This window comes from Tenrec ecaudatus, chromosome 18 (genome assembly GCF_050624435.1).
Source record: "Tenrec ecaudatus isolate mTenEca1 chromosome 18, mTenEca1.hap1, whole genome shotgun sequence".
Taxonomy (NCBI): Eukaryota; Metazoa; Chordata; class Mammalia; order Afrosoricida; family Tenrecidae; genus Tenrec; species Tenrec ecaudatus.
Genome location: NC_134547.1, coordinates 22,949,867 through 22,974,232, shown reverse-complemented (window position 1 = coordinate 22,974,232; position 24,366 = coordinate 22,949,867). Strand labels below are relative to the sequence as shown.

At 42.8% G+C, this 24,366-nt stretch overlaps 1 protein-coding gene across 1 annotated transcript in view; it reads right to left on the bottom strand.

The window, feature by feature from the left end:
• Positions 1-17,589, bottom strand: part of ZNF30 (zinc finger protein 30) — a 154,442-nt gene extending 136,853 nt beyond the window's left edge. The window contains exons 1-5 of the mRNA XM_075537137.1: positions 17,511-17,589; positions 9,908-10,047; positions 6,160-6,247; positions 4,285-4,411; positions 3,154-3,252 (exon numbers count right to left, since the gene is read on the bottom strand). Coding sequence (XP_075393252.1) covers positions 3,154-3,252; positions 4,285-4,411; positions 6,160-6,168 — 235 coding nt within the window. The 5' untranslated portion in view covers positions 6,169-6,247; positions 9,908-10,047; positions 17,511-17,589. The remainder of the gene's footprint in view (positions 1-3,153; positions 3,253-4,284; positions 4,412-6,159; positions 6,248-9,907; positions 10,048-17,510) is intronic.
• Between the last annotated feature and the right edge of the window lie 6,777 nt (positions 17,590-24,366).

Sequence of the window (24,366 nt, the reverse complement as noted above, 5' to 3'; positions counted from 1 at the left end):
CTTGTTGCGGAAGATCAAGGCCTACAGCCTTATTACAGCTCAATGTTAAGAAGACCAAAGTCGCTTTCTACCTGTAGGGGCTGTGGAGGAAACGTCGTGAGAGCCCCCACCTCTGCCACACTGCCTTCTGTCTAAGTCAGTCTCCTAACGAGCCTGAAGAGCTGCGGAAACGCTTCATTAGAGGGTTGAGCTTTGAAACAATAGATGAGAGTCTACAGAGTCATTCTGAGCATTTGGGGAATCTCACGGGCAGGGCTGTAGAGAGATCCAAACACCAAAGTGCTCCAGAGGTGTGGGGTTTGCGATCTAACTCTACTGTGGAGGAGGCAGACGCAGCCAGGGCTGCGAGGCCACACAAGGCAGATGGAGGAGGTGCAAAGAGGGCTGTCTCACAAAGAAGATTCTTAAAGAAAAGGCGCTCATTTGACTGCGAAAGAGATCTTTGTCATATCAAGGGCTCAAGTAGAAAGAAAATGCTCTGAAAAAAAATGACCAAAAAAAACCCCAGAAAGAACAAAAATGACAACATATGTACAGATGTGCTTGACACAATGGATATATGTATGGATCATGAGAAGAGCTGTAAGAGCCCCCAATAAAATAAATAAATAAGAGACGAAAAGTGGCAAGAAGAGGGGCTTTGCTTTTGTGCTTTTTGATGACCATGGCTCTGTAGAGAAGACCGTCATTCAGAAATACTATACTGTGAATGGCTACAACTGGGAATTAAGGAAAGCCCTATCGAAGCAAGAGATGGCTAGTTCCTCTTCCAGCCAGAGAGGCTGAAGTGGTTCTGGACATTTTAGTGGTGGCTGAGGAGGTGCGTTTGGTGGGAATGACAACGTTGGTCATGTGGAAATGTCAGTAGATGTGGCGGGTTTGGTGACAGTTGAGGCAGTGAGAGATATGATGGCACTGGGAAGGTGACAATGGACTTGGGAGGTGGCAGAAGCTACAGTGATTTTTGGAAATTACAGCCAATCTTATAATTCTGGAATGAAGGGAGGAAACTTTGGAGGCAGAAGCTCTGGCCAGTATTGTGGTGGAGGTTAATACTTTGCCAAACTACGAAACCAAGGTGGCTCTAGTGATTCAAGCAGTAGCAGTAGCTATGGCAGTGGCAGATTTGAATGGCTACCAGGAAACAAAACTTAGCAGGAAAGGAGAGCCAGAGAAGTAACAGGGAAGCTATAGGTCACCATAGGCTTGTGAACTCAGCTAGGCACAGTGATGGCAGGGTCTAGCTGCTACAAAGAAGGCATGTTTTAGAGCAGGGTCCTCAAACTTTTCAAACAGGGGGCCAGTTCACTGTCCCTCAGACCCGTTGGAGGGCCGGACTATAGTTTAAAAAAAATGAACAAATTCCTATGCATACTCTACATATCTTATTTTGAAGTAAAAACAACAACAACAACAAATGGGGCAAAACACCCGGCGGGCCGGATAAATATCCTCGGCGGGCTGTATGTGGCCCGCGGGCCACAGTTTGAGGACCCCTGTTTTATACAATATTCATGTGGATGGTCAAAAGGACTTCAGGGCTGTATTCGTGACTAATTGTATAACAGGTTAGTTTAGTTTCTGTTCTGTGGAAAGTGTAAAACATTCCAATAAAGGGTTTTAATGTCGTTTCTTTTTCTTGCACTCATGCTATTGATTGCTAAATAGTCTGATCATGGTGCCAAACAAAAGTCCTTTTTTTTTAAAGTGCTGTGTAAAGTTAGTTTACTCTTAAGTCATCTTGATAAACGATCCCAATAGTGTGAAGTGTAGAACTCCTTCAGGGTGATGCCAGATGGATTTGAAATATATTTACAGATGACCTTAGAAGACTTGAGGGCAGAGGAGCCACTGTTTCCAGAAGGCTTGGTTGTAGTTGTACGGCAGATGCTGGTGTGTGACCTGGAGTTCACTAGTAAAATGGTCACCCAAGGTAGTTAACGGAGTTTATTTGGCTATAAAAAATGGTTGTTGGCACATCCTATGTGATATATCTAAACTGAATAATGGTAACAGATAAAAATTATAGAGGGAGCTGGAACTTTGGAACTTCTGTATCATCCATTATCATAAACAATGTAATCTTGAGTGGAATGGCAAAAACAAACAAACAGACAGACAGACAAACAAACAGACAGACAAGCCAAAATCCTCACAACTGGACCCATGGGTAACAGCATGATAAACTGAGACAAGATGGGAGTTGTCAAAGATTTTGTCTTGTTTGAGTCCACAATCCACGCTCATGGAAGCAGTAGTCAAGGGATGAAGGGGTGCAGTCCATTGGGTAAGTCTGCTCTCTTAGGAGTTGTATCTATTTCATCAAAGCTATCAGCATTGATGTCCAATGTCTAGATCCAAAGTTCATTATGGGTTCTGCAGTGTTAGCGTCCTATCATTCCTTCTCCAATTATGTGCTCAATATTTTTACTAAGAGAAACATGACTTCAACTACACTATCTATTGGGATAATTTTTTTAAAGGCAACATACATGCTTCTTTTCTTAAAATTTACTTTCCCAAAGAAGGTAATTTCCTAGTATCTTCCAACCATGAATAATTTATTATCATTAGAAATTTATAAGAATTCTAATATTTTACATATTTTTTAAGATACTGAAAATATTATCTGTATCAATGCTCAAATGGTCTCATCTTTAGCCCGCTGGAAGCTCTTCAAATGGACTCATCTTCCCTGACTATTCTATCTAAATTAATAGCACCCACTCAACATAATTTTCCATAGTCTTACTCCATGCATTTTTCTTCATAGAACTCAACTACTTCATAATAATTAGTCATCCATTTATTTGTTTACTGTATGAGCTCACTATTATGAGGCAAATGCCATGAGAAAAGGGTAATGAAGAAACAGATGCAAAAAATAGTTGAAATATAAAAGGTAAGCTAGACAGAAATTAGATTCAATCTACAGGTAAAATAGTTATCATTATGGAAGAAAGTTTCCCCATATCCAATGGGAGGGAACTATGAGAGAGGAGAAACGGTAACTTTGGTAAGTGCTGTAGAGTCAAAACGTTTTTGGTTGTTCAAGCTGAAAATATCTAAGTTTCCTTCCCAGGTTTCCCGCCACTTCTGTGTCTCCATCCCCCAGCTAGGATGGCTCACCTGCCCAGATTGGCACTTACTCACCTTGGCGCCACCTTAGTTTCTTATCCTTCACAGCCATCCAGGGCTCTTTACCTTGCTCCAATAAAGTAACCAAATGTGGTTTAGAACTGGAACATCCTGCTTGGGGTGGGGGTGGGGGGAGAAGAACATCATAAAGAAAAGTAACTGATTTGTTCAAGCCTTCAGAACAAAGGACAGTGAGGGGATTAAAAAGCATCCATACTTTGGAATCACAGGGGACAACCAGAACAGAGAGGTAGGGACATATCCTTCTTTTAATTAGAACGAATTCAGGTTCTGTCTCCTAAGAAGGGTAGAGCACACTAATTTCAAATCCTGACTATGTCACCTGAGTCATTACGGAAAAGAGTTTCATCTCTATGTGCCTCGGTGTTCCGAGTTGTAAAACGGGAACAATAATAATGTCTGCTACATACAATTGCTGTGAGGTTTGCATAAAGTGCTTCGCTGAGTGCCACCTTCATAGCAGTAAGCCCTCCGTGTGTTTGTTTACTACGAACTCTTTTCACGGTTTGTTTTTTCTTAAAGGTATGTGTTAGGGTTGTAGCCTGCCAGCATACTTCCTCAATCTATATATCGAACAAATGATCCAAGATGCTAGACTACATAAAGAAGAATGCAGTCTCAGGATTGGAGAAAGAGTGATTAGCTACTTGTGATATGCAGATAATATAGACTTGCTTGCTGAAAGTGAAGAGGGCTTGAGGCACTTATTGATGATGATCCAGATGGATTACAATTCAACATAAAACAAAAGTACTCACAACTGGAACAACAAGCAACATCGTCATAAATGAAGAAAATACTGAAGTTGCCCAGAATTTCATTTTACTTGAATTCACAGACACCACCATGGAAGCAGCAGCTAAGAAATTAAATGCTGTATTGTATTGGGCAAATCTGCTGGAAAAGTCCTATCTTCCTCCCAAGGAGTGGGTAGTTTCGAACAGTTGACCTTGTGGATTGCAGCCCAACTTGTAACCACTATGCTTCCAGGGCCTCCGTGAAGATAGATGCTTATTAGAAATACTTATTCCCAAACCATAAAACAAATATTCAGCTAGTTTCTAGAGCAGTAACCCTGAAATTAAATTTTACCAATTACTAAATTATAAAAGAAAAATAGCTTACCTAGTGACACCAAGTTGCTGTAGTTCTCTAATATCACATCTCGGTATAAATTTCTCTGATGCAAATCCAAGTATTCCCATTCTTCCTGAGAAAAGTCAATAGCGACGTCTCTGAATGTTACCAAACCCTGAAATCACAAACCCACAATATGATTTGAAAAGTCAAAGAAAATATTTGAAAATGGAAGAATTCACTAAAGAATGGAGAAGGTATCAACTGAATTGAACATGCTGGGGCTAGAAGCCAGTAATGTATGTTACTCAAAAATCACATTCACTGCCACTGAGTTGGTCCCCACACTCAGGGACTGCACAGTTCCCCACTCAGGGAACTGCCAAGGATGCAAATATTTATGAGAGCGTAAGCCTCCTTTTTCTCTCTTGGAGCACCTGGTGATTTCAAACTGCTGACCTTGCAGCTAGTAGCCCAATTTATAGGTCACACTAGGTCACCATATGAAAATTAAGAAATGAGTGTTGAATGAAGCAGAATGCAGACATGTGTTTGAATATTTCTACTGACGCAGACCAGAGATTGGCAGTTATTCTATAAATATGTTAAATATTTTAGCCTTTGCAAATCACATGTCATTTCTGTTATATATTCCCATTTTTGGAAAATAACTCTTTGACAGTGTAAAAATAATTCCTAGCCTGCAGGCTATACCAAAAACAAGCTGAGGGCCAAATATGGCTCACAGACCCCTACTACATACAAAAACTTCTTATCTACCGTGGGATACTTAGTGCCCGGTGGTGTAGTGGTTATACATTGAGCTGCTAACCACAAGATATCTAGATGTGGCTTTCTACTCCCATAAGGAGTTGCAGTCCTGGAAACCCACAGAGACAGGTCTACTCTGACCTATAGGGTCACTATGAATTGGAATGACCTTGAATCGGCAGCGAGTTTGTTTTTTGTTGGGACATCTAATTTTATGTACTTCTCGTCATGTTCAGGTAATTACTAGAATTTCTCCGTTAACTAACAGAGACTTCATATGAACAATGCTTACAATGGCCTTGAGTTTAAGAAAGTCTCCAAAAAAGGTGTGATTTGTTTAAGGATTCGAAAAAAAATTTGAAAGATTTATTTTTTCACAAATGAGCTATAAAAGTGCTACCTTAAGTACTAAAACCCAACAAACAGACAAACACTACCACCAGACTCACTGCCACCGAGTGTATAGGATAGGGTAGACTTGCCCTTCGGGGTTTCCAAGGATGTAAATCTTTATGGGAGTAGAAAGCCTCCTCTTTCTCCCACGGAGTACCTGGTGAGTCTGAACTGTTTGTGGTTGACCTTTTGGTGAGCAACTCGACTCTTCACCCACTCCTCCACATGGCTTTTTATGTTAAGTACAGTTTCAGTTACATAAAATTGAAGAACTTCCTATAGGACTTAGTTCATCCTTATGTTGTATAGATCTACCAGTATCTAATTTTAAATCCTGCAGGTATCCTGCCAATTTTTATATTTTTTAAATGAAATTACTAGAAAAATTTAAATGACAGACATAGCTCCATTATATTTATTTAGGTCAGTGACATTCTAAGAGGTCTTGTAATTCTCAAAGGCTCAGCTCAAAGGCCTCCCTCTTCAGACTTCACTTCTGCTCCAGCTCGGCACTAAGTAGAATAACCACAGAGAAGATGCAGAAATATTTGGTCAAAGTACACAGAAACATGGACTGGCGAAGTGGAGGCACCCCAGAGGGGCCTGGCTGCTTGGCTCCATCCTTCACTAGAATGGAAGCGATTGGGAAGTCGCTTTTGGATGAAGCTCTGCCAGGACACTTCAGAATAAGGAGTGAAAATGTTCACATAGTTTGAAAAATTATGATGTACTTTCAAATAAAGAGATATACCAACTTACATGAGCCATGATTTCAGAATTATAAGCACCGGTCAATGCTCCTCAAAGTTCATTTGCTGGAAAAGCAGAGCATCCACACGAGTCAGAACTAGAGAAAGAATAGGAAGCCATGAGAAAAGATCTGTTTCAGAACTTCTTAAATGACTTCAGAACCCCACTCTACTGCTCCATACCTACATGCACCCCTTCCCTTCTAAACACAAATTATGAGAGGTAAGAGGCAGATCAGGAATGACTTCTTCAAGGATACAGGGACATCAGCTGCAAAAGGATAAACACAGCAGTCTCTCTGCGTCAAAGTGCATCTTTGAGACACTCCAGCGAGAATTTCCAGATTTGCACTTGAGAACGGGTGTGTTAGACAGGGTTCGCTAGAGAAACAAGACCAGGACACATGATTATATCTAGATAGATAGATAGGTAGATAGATAGATACAACCTAAGAAATAACCAGCTAATTAGTCTACAGAGCAGTACAAATGGCTCAGTGCAACTCACTTCTGTGAGAGAACTAATACACAGGCAGTTCTTCAAGTCACAAGGGCTGCTGGGTGCAAGTCAAGGAAGCAGACAGCTGAATCTTCTATAGAGCAACTCAGGCAATCTGGCCACAGGCAGCAAACACCAGGGCAGGTCACCAACAGTCTGCCAGATGACAGGATCTAACAATCCTCAGCTCATGTGATGTATAGACCAGCAGTGTGGTGAAGCAGGTCTTGAAGGAACCTCGAACCACAGTGACACAGTCCACAGGTTAGGCATTCCACAGGTAGTGTAGCTCGCAAGTTGAGGCAGAGAACCAGCTAAGGCAGCTGCACACTAGTTTGATCATCAAAGAGCAAGAGATAAGAAAGGCGAGGCTTACCGAGCCATTTATCTCTATGCCCTTCAATTAATCCCACATGTGTTCGTTGGCCAGATTGGCACAATAAACCAACCTATCACAACGTGCTTCCCAGATTTGCTCTGCACAGATCTTCCTCCTTCCATTGCTGTCTTCCCAGCTGCATCACCACAGCCAGACCTTCCTTTTTGTTCTTAGAAAATGGCCTGCTCCTGTTTCCTTACTCCCCCAAGAAAACCCCAACAAATAACCGAATATAGAAAAATAGCATACCTAAGAATTTCCCCAACTTTGCAATCATCTGGGATCTTTAAAATATTCTAATTTAATTTATTGTGAAGAGTGACTTGGAATCAGAATTTCTAAAACACCCCCAAGTTTTTTTTTTATAAAACTTTCCTGAAGTGATTATAGGCATCCCTGGGAAATACAAACAGTTGACAAATTTGATTGTTAACTGAAAGGCTGGTAATTTGAGTCCACCCGAGGCTTCTGGGAAGAAAGACCACCAACCTATTTTCAAAAAATCTCAGTTACTGACAAGCCAATGGAACACAATTCTATTTTGCCATACATGGGATCACTATGAGTCAAGACTCATGTATGTACTCACGTATAAGCTGAGTTTTTCAGCACATTTTCAAAATGCAGGTTTTGTTTTAAAATTAGGTGTCGCGGCTGATATTCGGGTCGGCTTAGACTCAAGTATATATGGGGTGTGTTATAATGAGCAGTAAAGTCTGGTTCTCAAACCAGCATGCATCATAAGTGTACAGAGGGCTTGTTGAAAGCACCGGTCGCTAGGTTCCACTTCTAGAGCTGAGGATTAAGTAGGTTTGGAAGTGTTGTTGATGTTAGGTGAGTTGGATCTAACTCATAGCGAACGAAATACTGCCTGGTCTTGTACCCCCCACACAATCACTATGATGTTTGGGGCTGTTGTTGCAATCATTACATCAATTTTTCAACTTGACGGACTTTCCTCTTATGTGATGTCATGAAAAGATGGCCACTACATATTGTTGGGGGAAGAAGACAAGAAAATAATCCTATAGTGTGATAGCATATGGCAGGAAAAACACACAGACAAGCATGCACGTATATGCATATGCATAAAAGAATCTGTGAAAGCAGCTGGAATAAATATTTACAATGTTAACTCTACTTAATGATATTCCAGGTTGTCATGGATAAATTGAGTAGACTATGGTCCCTAGCTCTTTGCCCAAACACTAATCTAGATTTTGCTATTAGAGTCCTTTGTAGGTGTGATTAATATTTAGTTAGACAATATTAATTAACAGAGTGGATATTTTGTTAATGTGAGTGGATCTCACCCAATCAGTTGAAAATTTTAAAACAAAAAAATAGGTTTTTTAAAGCAGGAATCCTATTTCAAGACTGTAACACAAAAATCCCGCCCGAGTTTCCAATTGCAGGGGTACCCTTAAAGTTTCAGACTCAAGACTGCAACTCTTTTCCGAGTTCCCAGCCTGCTCTACACATTTTAACCTCGCCAGTTACTACTAACGAGTGAGCTGCTTCCTAGTGATCTCGCTCCCTTCTTCCCTCCCAACCTGTGTGTATACGTGTGAGCCCGTTTGGCACACGCATATGGGCATTCTGTCAGTTCTATTTTTTGGAGAAAACTAACAAATATAAAGGTGATCTTTATTTTGTTCTTATCGGGTATCCCCATCCTTGCAACTCTGTTTCCATCTACAAAGACTGTCATCTCTTTCAGCCTCACTCTGGGGAGGAGGGGGTGCTGAAGTTGAGTTCAAGCAATCACGATTCAATATGATCTGCCTTTGTAATGAAACCCCAACAAAAATGTTGGACACTAAAACTGAGGTGGGCTTCATAGTTGATCAAGGACATCAATCCATGGGATAGTATTGAATTTGGGGAACATAGAATTTCTGGGTCTGAGACTCTCCCATCCCATTTTGCCCTATGCATTTCTTCTTTCTGCTCACCTTTTAAAAATAAAATTGTAATAATAAGTACAGCACTTTTATGAGTTCTGTGAATTATTTTAGGAAATTATTAAATTTGAGGGAATAGGGAGAAACTCGGATTTTATAGCCATCAGGTCGGAAGTAAGAGGGTAATGGGGATCCCCCAAAATGTGACTGATGTTTGAAGTCCTGATCGTCTGGGGACTGTGCCCTTAATGTGTCAGGTCTGAACTACCTCTGAGCGGTCTGGGTCAGAAAAAGAAGAGTGTTTTCACCTGGCATCAGAGGAAACATTGAGAGCTGATGGCAGAAGTCACAACGGGCATTGTACAGGTATGCTATGCTAGTCATTAAATACTAAAAGTTAGAAAATAAAAAGTTAAAAAAAAAGAAGAAAAATATTACAGAGATAGTGAAAGATAAATTCACTTTACAAAACAATATACACTATGATTAGACCTGTAAGATCATTAAAACAGGGTGGATGATCCACAAGGGGTGAGGGGCGATACTGGGAGGGTAGAGGGTGAGTGGGTTGGAAAGAGGGAACCGATTACAAGGATCTACATGTGACCTCCTCCCTGGGGGACAGACAACAGAAAAGGGGGTGAAGGGAGACGCCGGATAGGGCAAGATATGACAAAATAATAATCTATAAATTATCAAGGGCTCATGAGGGAGTGGGGAGCGGGGAGGGAGGGGGAAAATAAAAGAGGACCTGATGCAAAGGGCTTAAGTGGAGAGCAAATGCTTTGAAAATGGTTAGGGCAAAGAATGTACAGATGTGCTTTAGACAATTGATGTATGTATATGTATGGATTGTGATAAGAGTTGTATGAGCCCCTAATAAAATGTAAAAAAAAAAAGAGTCATCTGTGATTGGAAATAAAAATGCCTTTAAACAGTCAGACACCAATATAGGTAAGACAGAGGTAAAGATCACCGTTAGGAAGGCAGCTCAGGCCTGGGCAGTGTTTTCATTCCACCGTCACAATGAGCGGGAGCTGGCTCAATGGTCCCTCACAGCAACAATGGAAGTTCATCATCAACTGCTTTTCACAGGTGACAGAAATGTTTTGAAGACTATGAAAGAATTTGAGAAACACTGTATAAAATACACATAAAGCTTTTTATCACAAGGAAAATGTATTTTAAAAACTTATGGGAGGGCAAAGAATGTACAAATGTGCTTTACACAATTGATGTATGTATGGATTGTGATAAGAGTTGTATAAGCCCCTAATAAAATATTTAAAAAATAAAGAAAGAAAAAAAAACAGTCAATAGATGGAAAATCTTTTTTTTTTAAGATGGAAAATCTTTTGTTGAAGAGAAAAATAACCCCCTCTACAGTAATGTAAAATTATTATTTTTTTTGTTTTTGTTTTTTTTATTGGGGCTGATACAATTCTTTTCACAGTTCATACATATACATACATCAATTGTATAAAGCACATCTGTACAGTCCCTGCCCTAATCATTTTTTTCTCCTCTTTTCTTTTTTTACATTTTATTAGGGACTCATACAACTCTTATCACCATCCATACATATACATACATCAATTGTATAAAGCACATCCATACATTCCCTGCCCCAATCATTCTCAAGGCATTTGCTCTCCACTTAAGCCCCTTGCATCAGGTCCTCTTTTTTTCCCCCCCTCCCTCCCCATTCCCCCCTCCCTCATGTGCCCTTGGTAATTTATACATCGTTATTTTGTCATATCTTGCCCTATCTGGAGTCTACCTTCCCCCCTTCTCTGCTGTCCCTCTCCCAGGGAAGAGGTCACATGTGGATCCTTGTAATCAGTTCCCCCTTTCCAACCCACTCACCCTCCACTCTCCCAGCATCGTCCCTCACACCCTTGGTCCTGAAGGTATCATCCACCCTGGATTCCCTGTACCTCCAACCCTCATATGTACCAGTGTACAGCCTCTGTCCTATCCAGCCCTGCAAGGTAGAATTCGGATCATGGTAGTTGTGGGGAGGAAGCATCCAGGATCTGGGGGAAAGCTGTGTTCTTCATCGATACTACCTCACACCCTAATTAACCCATCTCCTCTCCTAAACCCCTCTATGAGGGGATCTCCATTGGCCGACACTTGGGCCTTGGGTCTCCACTCTGCACTTCCCCCTTCATTTAATATGATATATATATATATATACATATATACACATACATATATACATATACACATATATACACATACATACACACATCTTTTTTTTTTTGCATGATGCCTTATACCTGGTCCCTTGGGCACCTCGTGATCGCACTGGCTGGTGTGCTTCTTCCATGTGGGCTTATTTGCTTCTGAGCTAGATGGCCGCTTGTTCACCTTCAAGCCTTTAAGACCCCAGACACTATCTCTTTTGATAGCCGGGCACCATCAGCTTTCTTCACCCCATTTACTTGTTCACCCACTTTGGCTCCAGCCGTTGTGTTGGGAGAGTGAGCATCATAGAGTTCCAATTTAATAAAAGAAGGTATTCATGCATTGAGGGAGTGTTTGAGTAGAGGCCCAAGGTCCTTCCGCCACCTTAATACTTGACCTATAAATATAGACACATAGATCTATTTCCCCATCCTCCTATATATATTTGCATGTACATGTCTTTGTCTAGACCTCCATGAATGCCCTTTGACTCCTAGCTCTTTCCTCCATCTCCCTTGACCTTCCTCCTGCCCTACTACCATGCTTCATCGCCACCTGGGCTAGAGTATACCTCTTCTCTAAGCAACCTTACCCTTGATCATTTCCCACCAGGCCTGCCACTCCCCCTTCTCTACCATTTGGGGTCCCATGTTTTTCCCTTGTCCCTGGGTTTGTTAACACCACTTCCTTACCCCCCCACCCCAAGTCCCCCCGGAACTGTCAGTCCCGTTGTTTTTCATCCAGATAGTTCATCCAGCCTGTCCTATTCAGACAGACCTGTGGAGTCACTAACATGCACGAAAACTAGACAGAGGAAAACAAAGCAACAATATACAACCAGACAACAAAACAACCAAAACAAACCACTGAAAAAGAACAGAACAAAACAGTTCACAAGAGAAAAGCTTGTAGTTAGTTCAGGGATCGTTTGCTGGCCCTTAGGAGCGTTTTCCAGTCCAGTCTGTTGGGGCACCACGCCCTGGCCCCAAAGTCCACTTTCAGCATTCCCTGGGGACCTTGCCACTCCATTCCCTTGCTGTTCTGCTGCACTCCCCCAGTGATTTGCCTCGGTGTGGTGGGATCAGGTCAGGTGCAATTCCCACACTGTGTCTCCGGTGCTGTCCCCTGTATCGCCCTTAGTCACTGAGGGGCATCATGTCTCATAGTAGGGCCAGCCATGTTGTTCTCTCTGTGGACTGGCTGCTCTACTCAGGAACATCATCATCACGGCCTGGTGGGCCAGGCTGTGCTCCACTCTCTCCAAAAGAGTAAAAAGAGTAAAAAGAAAACGCACGGATTGGGAAATATATATTGGTAATGACACATTAGACAAGAACCGACTCCCCCAAATCTATAGAAATCTATAGAAAATGTCAACAACTCAACAAGAAAAAGATGACTAACCCAATGGGCAGAGGACATGAACAGACAGCTTACCAAAGAGGTCATTCAGGTGGCCAACAAACGTATGAAGAAGTGCTGGAGAACATCAGCCATTCAAGAGATGAAAATCAAAATAATGATGAAATACTGCCTAACTCACTCCGCCATTGATATCAAAGTTCAAAAATGCAGAAAACAACAAATGCTAAAGAGGGTGCAGAGAGACTCGAACCCTCGTACACTGCTGGTGGGATTGTGAATCAGTACAACCACAGAAATAAAGAACACAGTATGAAAAGATAGGCACACACCATGTTCACTGCAAGAAAATGAAATAACCTAAAGGCCCATCAGTGGAAGAATGGATAAATAAACTTTGGTACATACACACAATGGAATATTTTACATCCAAAGAGGAATGATGAAAGTGTGAAACATTTCATGGCATTGATGGGCTTAAAGGTCATTATGCTGAGTGAAGTTAATAAAAAAAACCCCAAAGGACAAATATTGTATGAGACCATTACTATACAAAAGAAAAATAAAAGTTTTTCATACTAAAAGAAACAGACTTTGCGAATTAGCGGGGTGGGAAAGGGTGGAAAAGGGAAACAACAGGGTAGCAGTTAACTAAGTGTTAACTTGAGTGAAGGGGATGATAATTTACTACAAGAGGAAAATGAGGTAGGGAAGGATGAGGCAGGGGAACAAAGTGAGCTATTGGGAGGTTTGATAAATTGTTTAAATTGTTGAATGCACAAATAATGATCTTATATGTAAATCTCAGCCTAATTAAAAATTTAAAAACCCTTAATTCTAACAGGGTAATTTTTCTGCCATGACAATTGTGAAAGGTAGGTTTATTGTGCTAAGTAGGCCAATTAGGAACACGTGGGCAGAGTTTAATCAGGTCGCAGCTTAATTAGAGGATGACCAAAATAAATAAAGATAGCTGGCTTCCCATCTCCCTCTTGTGCCCTGGTGATCAGACCAGTGAGCCGCTACATTAGCTATTTCTCTTCCTCAACCTCTGTGCTACACTACCTGTGGGCCTAGCCAACACACGGATACTGGTTTGATACCTGCTTCACCACACTGCTGGTTCATACATTGCTTGAGCTTGAGGCTGGTGGATCCTGTCACCTGTTTGAGTTCCAGATCCCATCAGGGCCTGCTTAGCACCAACTTCCATAAAGCTACTGAGCTACTGACTGTTGCTGACCCACCCTGCTGTCTTCGGGCAGACTCAGCCTCCCTTGCCTGAAGGAAGACGCCTCTGTCTGCTTCCTTGACCTTGGATCCAGCAGCCCACGTGAGTTGAAGCATATTCACTGTTGCACGAAAGTGAGTTGAACTGAGCCCTCTGTACTACTGTATGGACTAATTAGCTGCTATATTCCTTATCATTGTATAAATATAAATATATATATTTATATATATTCTAAGTGTCCCGGTTTTGTTTCTCTAGAGAACCCTGTCTAACACAACAATTAAAATGAGCTCTGGTGTCACTGTGGGTTAGAAGTTGGGCCGTTAACCACTAAGTCATTGAAGCAAACCACCCACTGCCCTGAGAAAGAAAGGCTGAGATTTACAGTCTCAGGAAGCCTGTAGAGAGTCGTCACGTGTTGGACCGGACTCAATGGGAATGGGTATGACGATTATGGAGCTCTGGCGGAGCTGTCACATAGCATTGCCCTGCTAACTGCAAAGTCGGCAGTTCAAACCCTTTAGCTATTCCCTGGGAGGAGTAACTATATAGGAGATGTCTGCTCCTGTGTAGCTTCACAGTCTCTGACACCCTACACAGAGTCACTAGGACTGGGGTGGACTTTTGAACTTTCAAACTTCCCATTAGTGTTGATTCTTTTTTCTTCAGACATAAAGCCACAGGCAAAAGCACATATTCTCATATAAATATTTGAGGAAATCAGACTTTAAAATACTAATAGTGATTATTTCTGGAGGTTGGTGCCATGGAAAAATTTTAGTTTTCTTCTCTAAATGTTTATTATACTAAATATTTCAATTCATCATCAGAAAAAGCTATTCCATGTACAATTTAATAACTTTGGAGTATGGAAGGGAGCCTCAGTAGTGCAGTTGGGTAAGTGTTGGACTGCTAACTGCAAGGTTAGTGGTTCAAACCAACCAGTTGTCCCTGGTGAGAAAGACGAGGCTATCTTGCTCTCATAAATATTTTCAGCCTTGTCATGAACTCGATGGAAGTGCATGTGATGGTTTCTTTTGGATATATGGAGTATTTTATAGTCATTATGAAAATTGTGATTAAATAGGATTGCATAGTTGGTCACAACAGGAAATCAGTGTAACTTAAAAAAAATCCTAATCCAAAAAAAGTCACTGCTGGCTGCTAATCACAAAGTCAGCAGTTCAAAACCAACCACAGCTCTATGGAAGGAAAATGAGGCTTTCTCCTCCTGTAAAGATTTATGCTTTTGAAAAACCCACAGAGCAGTTCTGCTCTGTCCGCTAAGGTTGCTATGAGTCTTTCTCCTACTAGTTCTTGAATGTTGCTATCTCAACAACATCCTGAGAGTCTCTGTTAAAATCCTGGCTCATGGCATTTCCATGGTTAAGAGACAATGGGAAAGAGCTGATACCAAGGGCTCAAATAGAAAGTAAATGTTTAGAAAATGATGATGGCTACTTATGTACAAATATGCTCGATACAATTGATGTATGGAATGTTTTAAGAGCTGTAAGAGCCCCCAATAAAATGATTTTTTAAAAAAAAGAGAGAGACAATGGGGGCACTAGGCTATCAGCTCCCATGAAGATTTATATACTCTGAAACCCAGTGGATTTTTGGTTTGGGAGGCAAAGCAGACATAAGCGGGTAAAAAAACTTATTTCAGGACAGCTGCTCAACAACCCATATCAATAAGCTGATCAACCATTTCCTGGCACCAATGAACAAGTATTAAATTGTGCAAAATATCTTACACAGTCCTATCTAAGCAATCACGTATAAGTTTAATTTCTTGGAGACAATAATCCACACAAATGAGTACTTCTCAATCTTACATTTATACTGTTTTCTTATGACAAGCTCTTTACCCACATGCTTTTTATTATCTGCACAATATTCCATCAGGTGGAATACAGTCTCCGAAACTCCTGGGACAGTTCTGCCCTGTTCCATGGGGTCGCTATGAGGACTCCTCTAGAAGACCGTAAGAAGACTCCAAGGTCTTCTGCTAAGTAAGAATGTTTGTTCTGGTCCACTCAAGCTGCTGCTTTCTGACAGACATCATCATTCACTGCACGTTCATACAGCTCTTGGGAAAGGAGAATGCAGATGGGGGATAACCAAGAAGCATCATTTAATCATGCAATAGCCAGTCTTAATTAAGCGCGCACAATGGACCACACTCTTCTAAGCATTTTACAGGGATTAACTCAGGTAATCTTCAAAACAATCCTATAAACTAGATACTGTTATCATTTGTAATTTAATCATATTCCCTGACATCTTTCTCACAGGGAAAGGCTGGTGGGTTTGACCTGCTGACCTCGTGCTTAGAAACCCAACACACAGCCCAGTGGGCCACCAAGGTTTCTTAACGACTAGACAAACAAGAGCAAAGAGCAACACGTCCCCACTCGCACCCCACCAAAACAAAACAAACAAAAATACTCATGGCCATGGAGTTGATGCCTACCCAAGAAGGTAGAACTGCTCCTGTGGATTTCAGTGACTGTAACTCTTTTGTGGGGGGTGTAAATAATTTATTTTATTGTTGTTTTTGTTAGGAACATAGAGTTGATCATATACTAATTCAACAATTTGGTGACTTTGTGCACCTGTTCTCAGCCTTTCTTTTCAGAGTTGTTTCCTCCCCAGTAACGTAAGCCCACTCTCCTCTAAATTGACTACCTAATCGTACAAGCTGCGCTCTCAATTTGACCCCATATCCACGGATCTTAAAGGGACACAGTGCTCAAAACACACATTCTTCACTCACTCGCTGCCATCAAGTCAATGCCACGCATAGTCCCGGTGGTGCAGTGGGTGACTGACTGTAACTCTTGCTGCCGGGAGTAGAAAGCTCTTTCTCCCAAGGAGGGACTGGGGTTTTCAAACTGCTGACCTTAAAGACTGAAGCTGAATGCATAACCACTAGGCCATCAGGGGTTCTATTGTACGTGATTAACCTTAGAGCGGTATGACGTGGGCACGATAGGAGCCAAATTCATTTAATCCTCTGACATGAAATGTTGTTTGGTGCCATGGAATCAGTGCCGATTCAACAGTATAAAATACTGCTCACTCCAATGCCATTCTTACCATGTTTAGCCCATTAAAGACGTAGGTAAAAGCCCAAGTCTCAAATCCATGCACGTTGCTGTTAGGTGCATTTCAACACAAGGAAACCAATTGGTCCTGTGTGTTGAAAATCCAATGCATTTCATGGAAACAAAGAGACAGCAAACTTACAAGGAACCTGGCCTTTAGAGGAGCAGAGGAAGCTAGTGAAACAGATACAGTTCATGACACCCTAAGCCTTTCTAGGCTCTGGCGGAACCCACCCTCCACACCCTCCTGCATAGGCGGGAAGACTAAGATGGGGCGGGGCACCCAGTCACCCGTGTCTGAGACTGCTGCCACCTGGTCATCAGCCTTCCCTAGGACTGTCCATCGCACCCTTCCCCAGAAACCCGTCTCCACTCCAGGTCCTGGGGTTCAACTGGGGCCCTTCCATCTGGGCTCCCCCTCCGACTTTCCTTTTGGGCCCTTTCGCTGCTACCGGGCCCAGGTGGCAGAGGAGAGGACGAGGGTCGCGAGCTCTCGGGGTCGCACATTCCCCAAGGGCCGGCAGTCGAGCACACACACCGAGCCGGGCCCCCTATTACAGCCTCACGCGCTCAGCCCTCCCCTTCGCAGGCTGGGGGGCGCGGGGGGCAAACTCCCCGCGGCCACGGGGCCAGCACCCTTCCCAGGTCCCCAGCCCCAGCCCCAGCCGCGACGGAGCCCGGCTCACCGCACTCGGGCTGCTCTCGGGGGACCGCCGGGTCCCCAGGGCGGTGTCAGGGAGGATGCAGAAGGCCCCGCTGGGTTGGAGTGCGCAGGCGCGCGGGGACCGGCGCGAGTCCCGCGCGCGCTTCCAGGGCGCCAAGGGGCGAGTGGGATTGGATCTGGGCGGAGCTTGCCCAGCCTGGGAGTGATGGGAATGACGGAGGGTCGTGCCGGGGGAGCGAGCCCTGGTGGCCCAATGGCTCAGCCCTTGCTTGCCGACAGGAGGGGCAGCGGTTCGAACCCACTGTCCACGGAGAGGCCGATTTCCCTAGGGATTGCAGCCTCGGAAACCCAAGAGGCCAGGGCCACGTTGTCCTGTGGAATCGCCATGTTCCACTGGTTGTAGCTCTTGGTTGTTAGCAGTACCAAACCAAACCACGCAAACAGCCGTCCAGAGATCCCACCTCGCGGAACCCATAATCAGGTTTGCAGGACTGTCCATCTTTACAGGAACAGACAAGCCTAATTTTTTTCGGATACTCAAGTGTCATTAGGATAGCTGAAGTTTTCTTTTTACCCATTTCTCTTTGGGAAATAGGTCAATCATTAAGAGTTCGCCCATTTTATACTGAAATGTCCCTTCTCTGTCCTGTTTCAGGGGAAAAGTATAGCACGGTCTTCCTCAACAGCAGTGAAGGTATCGAATGTTTTATTGTACCGGGCAAATCTGCTGCACCACGCCTCTGTGTTACAGGGCAAAGACCGCACTTGGAAGACTAAGATGCGCCCGACCCAATCCATGCTATTTTCAGTAGTCCCGTGTGTGTGTGAAAGCTGGAAAACAAATAAAGAAGAGCCCAGAGTAGATGCATTTGGTGTTGGACGCAGAATATTGAAAACACTATTCTCCGGGAGAGGTGGGACGAGACACGAAAGTCAAAGTTGCATTAAGAAATTTACTACAGACTAGAGACCTTCAGGAGAGGCTTCCAGGGGAGATGGCATCGTCAGCTAGGTCTCCTTGAATTTACAAAGTAAACGGCTTTTGTAGGCAGTTATCTTATTCAAGGATTAGTATGTGTTTCTTGGGGCAATGTTTCTGGTTTGGGCAATGTATACAGTCATGGTTTTAATGAGCTCGTTCTTAGCCCCCTTTTTCGGTAACAGCATGCACAGTGTTAAGCCACGTTGGATTGAAAAATTCAAGGTGAAGTCGTAGCAAGGGAGCCTGGGATACGTAGAATAACTAGTTGGGCGAGCACACAACTTTTCATTCTTAGTTCAAATCCAGGGTTAATACTAGAACCACCATGCTGTCACGTAGGGATGACAAAGGTCCTTGCTGTGCATGTCTCTGAAACCAGTTGACCTTGTTTCGTGATTTTTTTTTTTTTAGGCGGAGGAAGTTTGTGAACTGAAACGGAGGTATAGAATTTACCTGCTTTTAAATTTGTTTTTACAACGCCACATTGTCTGTTATGTTCCCCTGAATACAGTTTCCACAACCTGTGGTTTCTCCGTATGTTGCTTGTTTCCTGGGCTAATTTAATTTTTACAGCCATTGTTTCCTCTGTATATTGTTTACTATCCCTTACAACTCCTGCCAGAGAGACCATGTATTAAAAATCATTTTGGGAAATGAGGTAAAGGTCATCAAGCTTCTGTAACTGTATCTAGTTGAGAAGAGACAGTCTGGATGCGACCATTTTGCTAAAAGTGTCTCTTAGCTCATTCTAGGTCCTTGGAAAAAAATTAATAGGAAGAATAGACTGGAATCTATTCAAATCTAGTCAATGTAGTGCTGCAACAATTGTTGGATAATCTCCAGCAAAAGTTACTTGCATGTGATATTAATGATATTTTTTTTGATAACTTGAGCATTGTTTCGGGTCACCTTTCTTTGGAATGGGTACAAATATGGATCTTCTGGTTACTTGGCCAACTAACTGTCTTCCAAATAGATAGAGAAGGGAAAGTAAATGACCACAATGAGGGTGTCTAGCACTGCCTGCCCATTGTTATTGAAGCGGAGTGACAGCTGATTAAACGATATTTGCTTCAAAACTCCTACATTTAAAAAATCATTTTATTGGGGGCTCATACAATTCTTATCACAATCCATACATACATCCATTGTGTCAAGAACATTCGTACATTTGTTGCCATCATCATTTTCAAAACATTTGCCTTCCACTTGAACCCTTAATATCTGCTGCTCACTTTCCTCTTCCCTCCCCACTCCCCCCTACCTCATGAACCCTTCACCATTCATAAATTATTATTATTTTGTCATATGTTACACTGTCCGATGTCTCCCCCCATCTTCTTCTCTGCTGTCCCTCCCCCAGGGAGGAGGCTATACATAGATTTTTGTAATCAGTTCCCCCTTTCTACACCACATTCTCTCCACCCTCCAGGCATCGCCACTCTCACCACTGGTCCTAAAGGAGTTATCTGCCCTGGATTCCCTGTGTTTCCAGTTGCTATCTGTACCAGTGTACATCTTCTGGTCTAGCCAGATTTGTAAGGTAGAATTGGGATCATACTAGTGAGGGGAGGAAACATTTAAGAACTGGAGGAAAGTTATATGTTTCATCATTGCTACCCTGCACCCTGACTGGCTCACCTCCTCCCCATAACCCCTCAGGAAGTGGGTGTCCGGTTGGCTACCATTGGGCTTTGAGTCTCCACTCTGCACTCACCCACATTTTCTTTCTTTTTTTAAAAATGTTTTATTAGGGGCTCATACAACTCTTATCACAATCCATACATATACATACATCAATTGTATAAAGCACATCTGCACATTCCTTCACCCACATTTTCAATGATATGATTTTTTGTTCCTTGATGCTTGATATCTGATCCCTTCGACAGCTCGTGGTCACACAGGCTGGTGTGTTACTTCCATGTGGGCTTTGTTGCTTCTGAGCTAGATGGCCACTTGTTTACCTTCAAGTCTTTAAGACCCCAGACGCTATATCTTTTGATAGCTGGGCACCATCACCTTTCTTCACCACATTTGCTTATGCACAAGTTTGTCTTCATTGATCATATCAGAGAGGTGGGCCCCCATTGATATGATTTTTAGTTCTTTGATGTCTGATAACTGGTCCCTTCTGCACCTTGTGGTCAGACAGGCTGGAGTGCTTCTTCCATGTGGGCTTTGATGCTTCTCAGCTAGATGGCTGCTTGTTTATCTTCAAACCTTTATGACCCCAGATGCTATATCTTTTGATAGCTGGGCACCATCACCTTTCTTCACCACATTTGCTTATGCACAGATTTTTCTTCAGCAATCGTGTCGGGAAGGTGTGCATCCTAGAATGCCAATTTAATCGAACACAGTGTTCTTGCATTGAGTAAGTGCTTGAGTATTAAGGCCATCTGCTGCCTTAATATTAAACCTATAAATATATGCACATAGATCTGTTTCCCCACACTCATATAAATATATTTACATATGTACATTCCAGTCTTTGGACCTCTATAAATACCCTTTGTCACCTAGTTCTTTCCTCTATTTCCTTTTACTTTCCTCTTGTCCCACTATCATGCTCAGCCTTCATTTGGGTTTCAGTAATTTCTCTTGGTTACCTTGCCCTTGCTGAATCCCTACCAGGCCTCTCACATCCTCCTTGCCACTGATTTTGGATCACTTCTTGCTCCCCTGTCCCTTGGTTGGTCAGCACCACCTCTTTGTCCCCTCTTCCCCCTCTCCCATGTCCCCTCGGAACCATTGGTCTTGTTTTCTCTTCCAGACTATTCGTCCAGTCTATCTTATCTAGATAGATCTGTAGAGATAATACTATGCACCAAAACTCAAGTCATAGCAAGATAGGCGATGAGTGAGAACACAGCTAGGACAACAAAAAAGGGAAACCAATTGCCCATAGAAGAATAAATTAATTGAAAGAAAAAAATTTTAAAAGAAAGAAAAACCTGTAAATAGATCAAGGTCTGATTTTTTGATCTCTAGGCATGTCCTTCAGTCAGGTCCAATGGGGTACCATGCTTTGGCCCCAGAGTCTGTCCTTTGTACTCCCTCGGGGGCTCCCTGCTTTGCTCCCATGGTTGCTCTGTCGCACGCTTTTAGTGGTTTGCCTCAGTGTCACAGGGTCAGTCTGGGCCAGTCCTGGCCCTGAGTCTCCAGTGTTGTCCCCTTTAGGGTCCTGGGCCATCAAGGGACAGTGTGTCTCATAGTGGGATCAGCCATATTGTCCACTCTGTCTATTGGCTGTACAGAGCAGGGATATCATCCTCCAGGCCAGGATGTGCTCGACTCTCTCTTCCTCCCCCTTCTTTGCTTCCATTTGCTCTGGTAGAACATGCCCCCCTCCCCTGCAGCTTCAGTGCCATCCTCAAGTAAATTCTCCTGGGGTGAGAGGCAGTTGTCCTCATAGCTGGTATGGGGGCCGAGGGCTCAGGCCCCTCCACTGGCACCCCACTCCTTGCCGGCACACAGCATTCATCTGGCACTGGCTTTATATCTGGTCCTTCTTTCCCTGTGGAGACACAAACAATACCATCCCCTTGGGTGGGTCAGTGCCCTATTCCCCTATCACACATTTTTTTTTTCCTTTCCCCTTTCATCCCTCCACCCCCGTTTTAGTTGGCTGTCGCGCGCCAGGTCTCGCCAGCAAGAAAAGACGCGTTACAACAGGATTCTTCCACAGGCGTTTTATTACGGGTTCGATTGTTGTAGCGGATAGAAGACCCCGAAGCCCCAAACTACTGCTGCTTATATACGCTCTACGGGGACGTGCCATGCATTGATTGGTGTGTTCACCAGAACCCTCGTTTGCATACTCCAGGGTGGAGTTGTGACTCGTCATCTAAGCAGTGCGCATGCACTAAGTGGTTGTTTACCACTTAATGGGCCACCGCCCTGACTGCCCGGGCGCCATCTTGTAATGGCGGCAAGAGCTGCGGCTTCCCACATCTCCTCCTTTCTTATATATTTTAGGCCTAATCCATCGATCCATCCCGGAGCCTCCAGCAGCTCCAGGAGATCAAGATGGATATAAGAACCCAAATCTGGTCACCCTAATGCGTGCAATGAGCAAAGCTCCACATGGTGCAAGGGCTGACCAAGATCCAATTTCTGTCACTCTTCCCAGTGCAATGGGACAATTCCCTTGGGGTGCAAGAGCTGACAACCTATGGGGGTTAATTTTCTTTTAACAAAGAAAGCCAAAGATCATGGGAACCACCGCGCTCAATCGCTAATAATGCCTGCGTAATGATGACTTTGTCACGTTTTTGCTGGTCCTTAAGCTTGCAGAGCAACCATAGCAACAACACTCCTCCACAGCATATAATTGCAGCAAATGTAAATACTCCCACCCACTCTTTAAAGTAGGAAAAAGCAGTAGAAAGCCAAGAAGTAAAATCTCCAACAGTTATAGATTTCATTCGTGTGCCATTAAGGGTCGTGATTTGCATCCGAAGTTGTTCTTGAAGTTCTTCCAGTTCAGCTGTCCATTGTCCAGTAAGGTACTGGGATATGTTCTTGCTGCTAAAAGAAGACTCATTCAAGAATTTTAAAGGTGTTATGCACAAATTAGGTGTAGAAGAAATACAACTTAATTGCACCATGCTAGTAAGAGTGTCCACTTGTTGTTGTAGTAAATCAACTCTCTGATTCACTAGCAGTATTCCAGACATTAATCGAGCATCTGTTTTCTGAGCTGTGGATAACGCTTCTGATGTAGATTGCGTAATATTATTAATGACATTTGCTGTCATTACTTGATTAGACATAGCCAATCCTGCTGTAACCGCTGCCGCAGCTGAAACCGTAATGGCTGTGATAATTGCTGCGGTAATGCCAAAATCTCTTTTTCTTCTATAAAGTGTGGCAATAGGAAAGGCATTAGGATCTGCTTCAACGGGTATGGGTATCATAGTGAGAATTTTTACTATCAAAGCAAATGGCACAGAGCCATTCCAACATTCAGCAAGCCAACACTGACTGCTAGAGCTATTACATGAAGCTTCCCAAAAACTATTATTACTGTGACTAATGTTGAATGTTATCAAAAAGAAAAATGGGGGCTGAACACAAACAGGTGATGGCTTAAATTGTACCCTTGATATATTAATCATAGTTTTTGCACTCAACTTCTTTGTACTGGTATTGTATATGCCTGTAACATTATACAAAGTATCATTAATTCCAAACATTTTTGCAAAAGGAGTTACTATTGTAGATGCTCCATGCTGATTATACAATATCCATTCATACCATGGCCAAGTATTATCAGGACCAGTGGTATTAGTGCTACTATTCCATTTTGCTTTACCTAAAGCTGGAGTCATATCAAAACCTGGTATAATAGGTTTGTTCCGATAATTAGTAGACTGACATTGAGTAAAAGAAGTCGGAAAACTTTGTTCAGGTGAGCAACTAGGTAATATGGCACGTCTGGTCACATTAGGTGGCGCTACTGATGCATAGAAGGGCCCAGAAAGCCTGGCTCCCTCACGAATCATCATGAGTGTTGTAATATTCACACCTTTTCCTTTCTCAGAGGTACCATTTCCACCTGTAGCACCTTGTACAACCTTCGTAATGGTAGATATAATATTATTAACTGTAGAGTCTCCAGAAGGATCCACCCAATTGACTAAAGACCCATTTCTTACATATATACAAGGTGCACTAATATTAATGGTGGTAAGACACAAAATATATGCCAATGTAAAATTACTTGCATTATATACTTTAGGCGGCTCCCCTCTGGGTGTAATACATGGCATTCCCAAATCACATTGCGTTGACAAAATAAGGGTAATATTGACGCATTCGAGTGTATGGGAATAGGTACAGGCCATGTTTTAGCTATAGCCCATAAAGAAACTCCTTTAACTATTGGGGT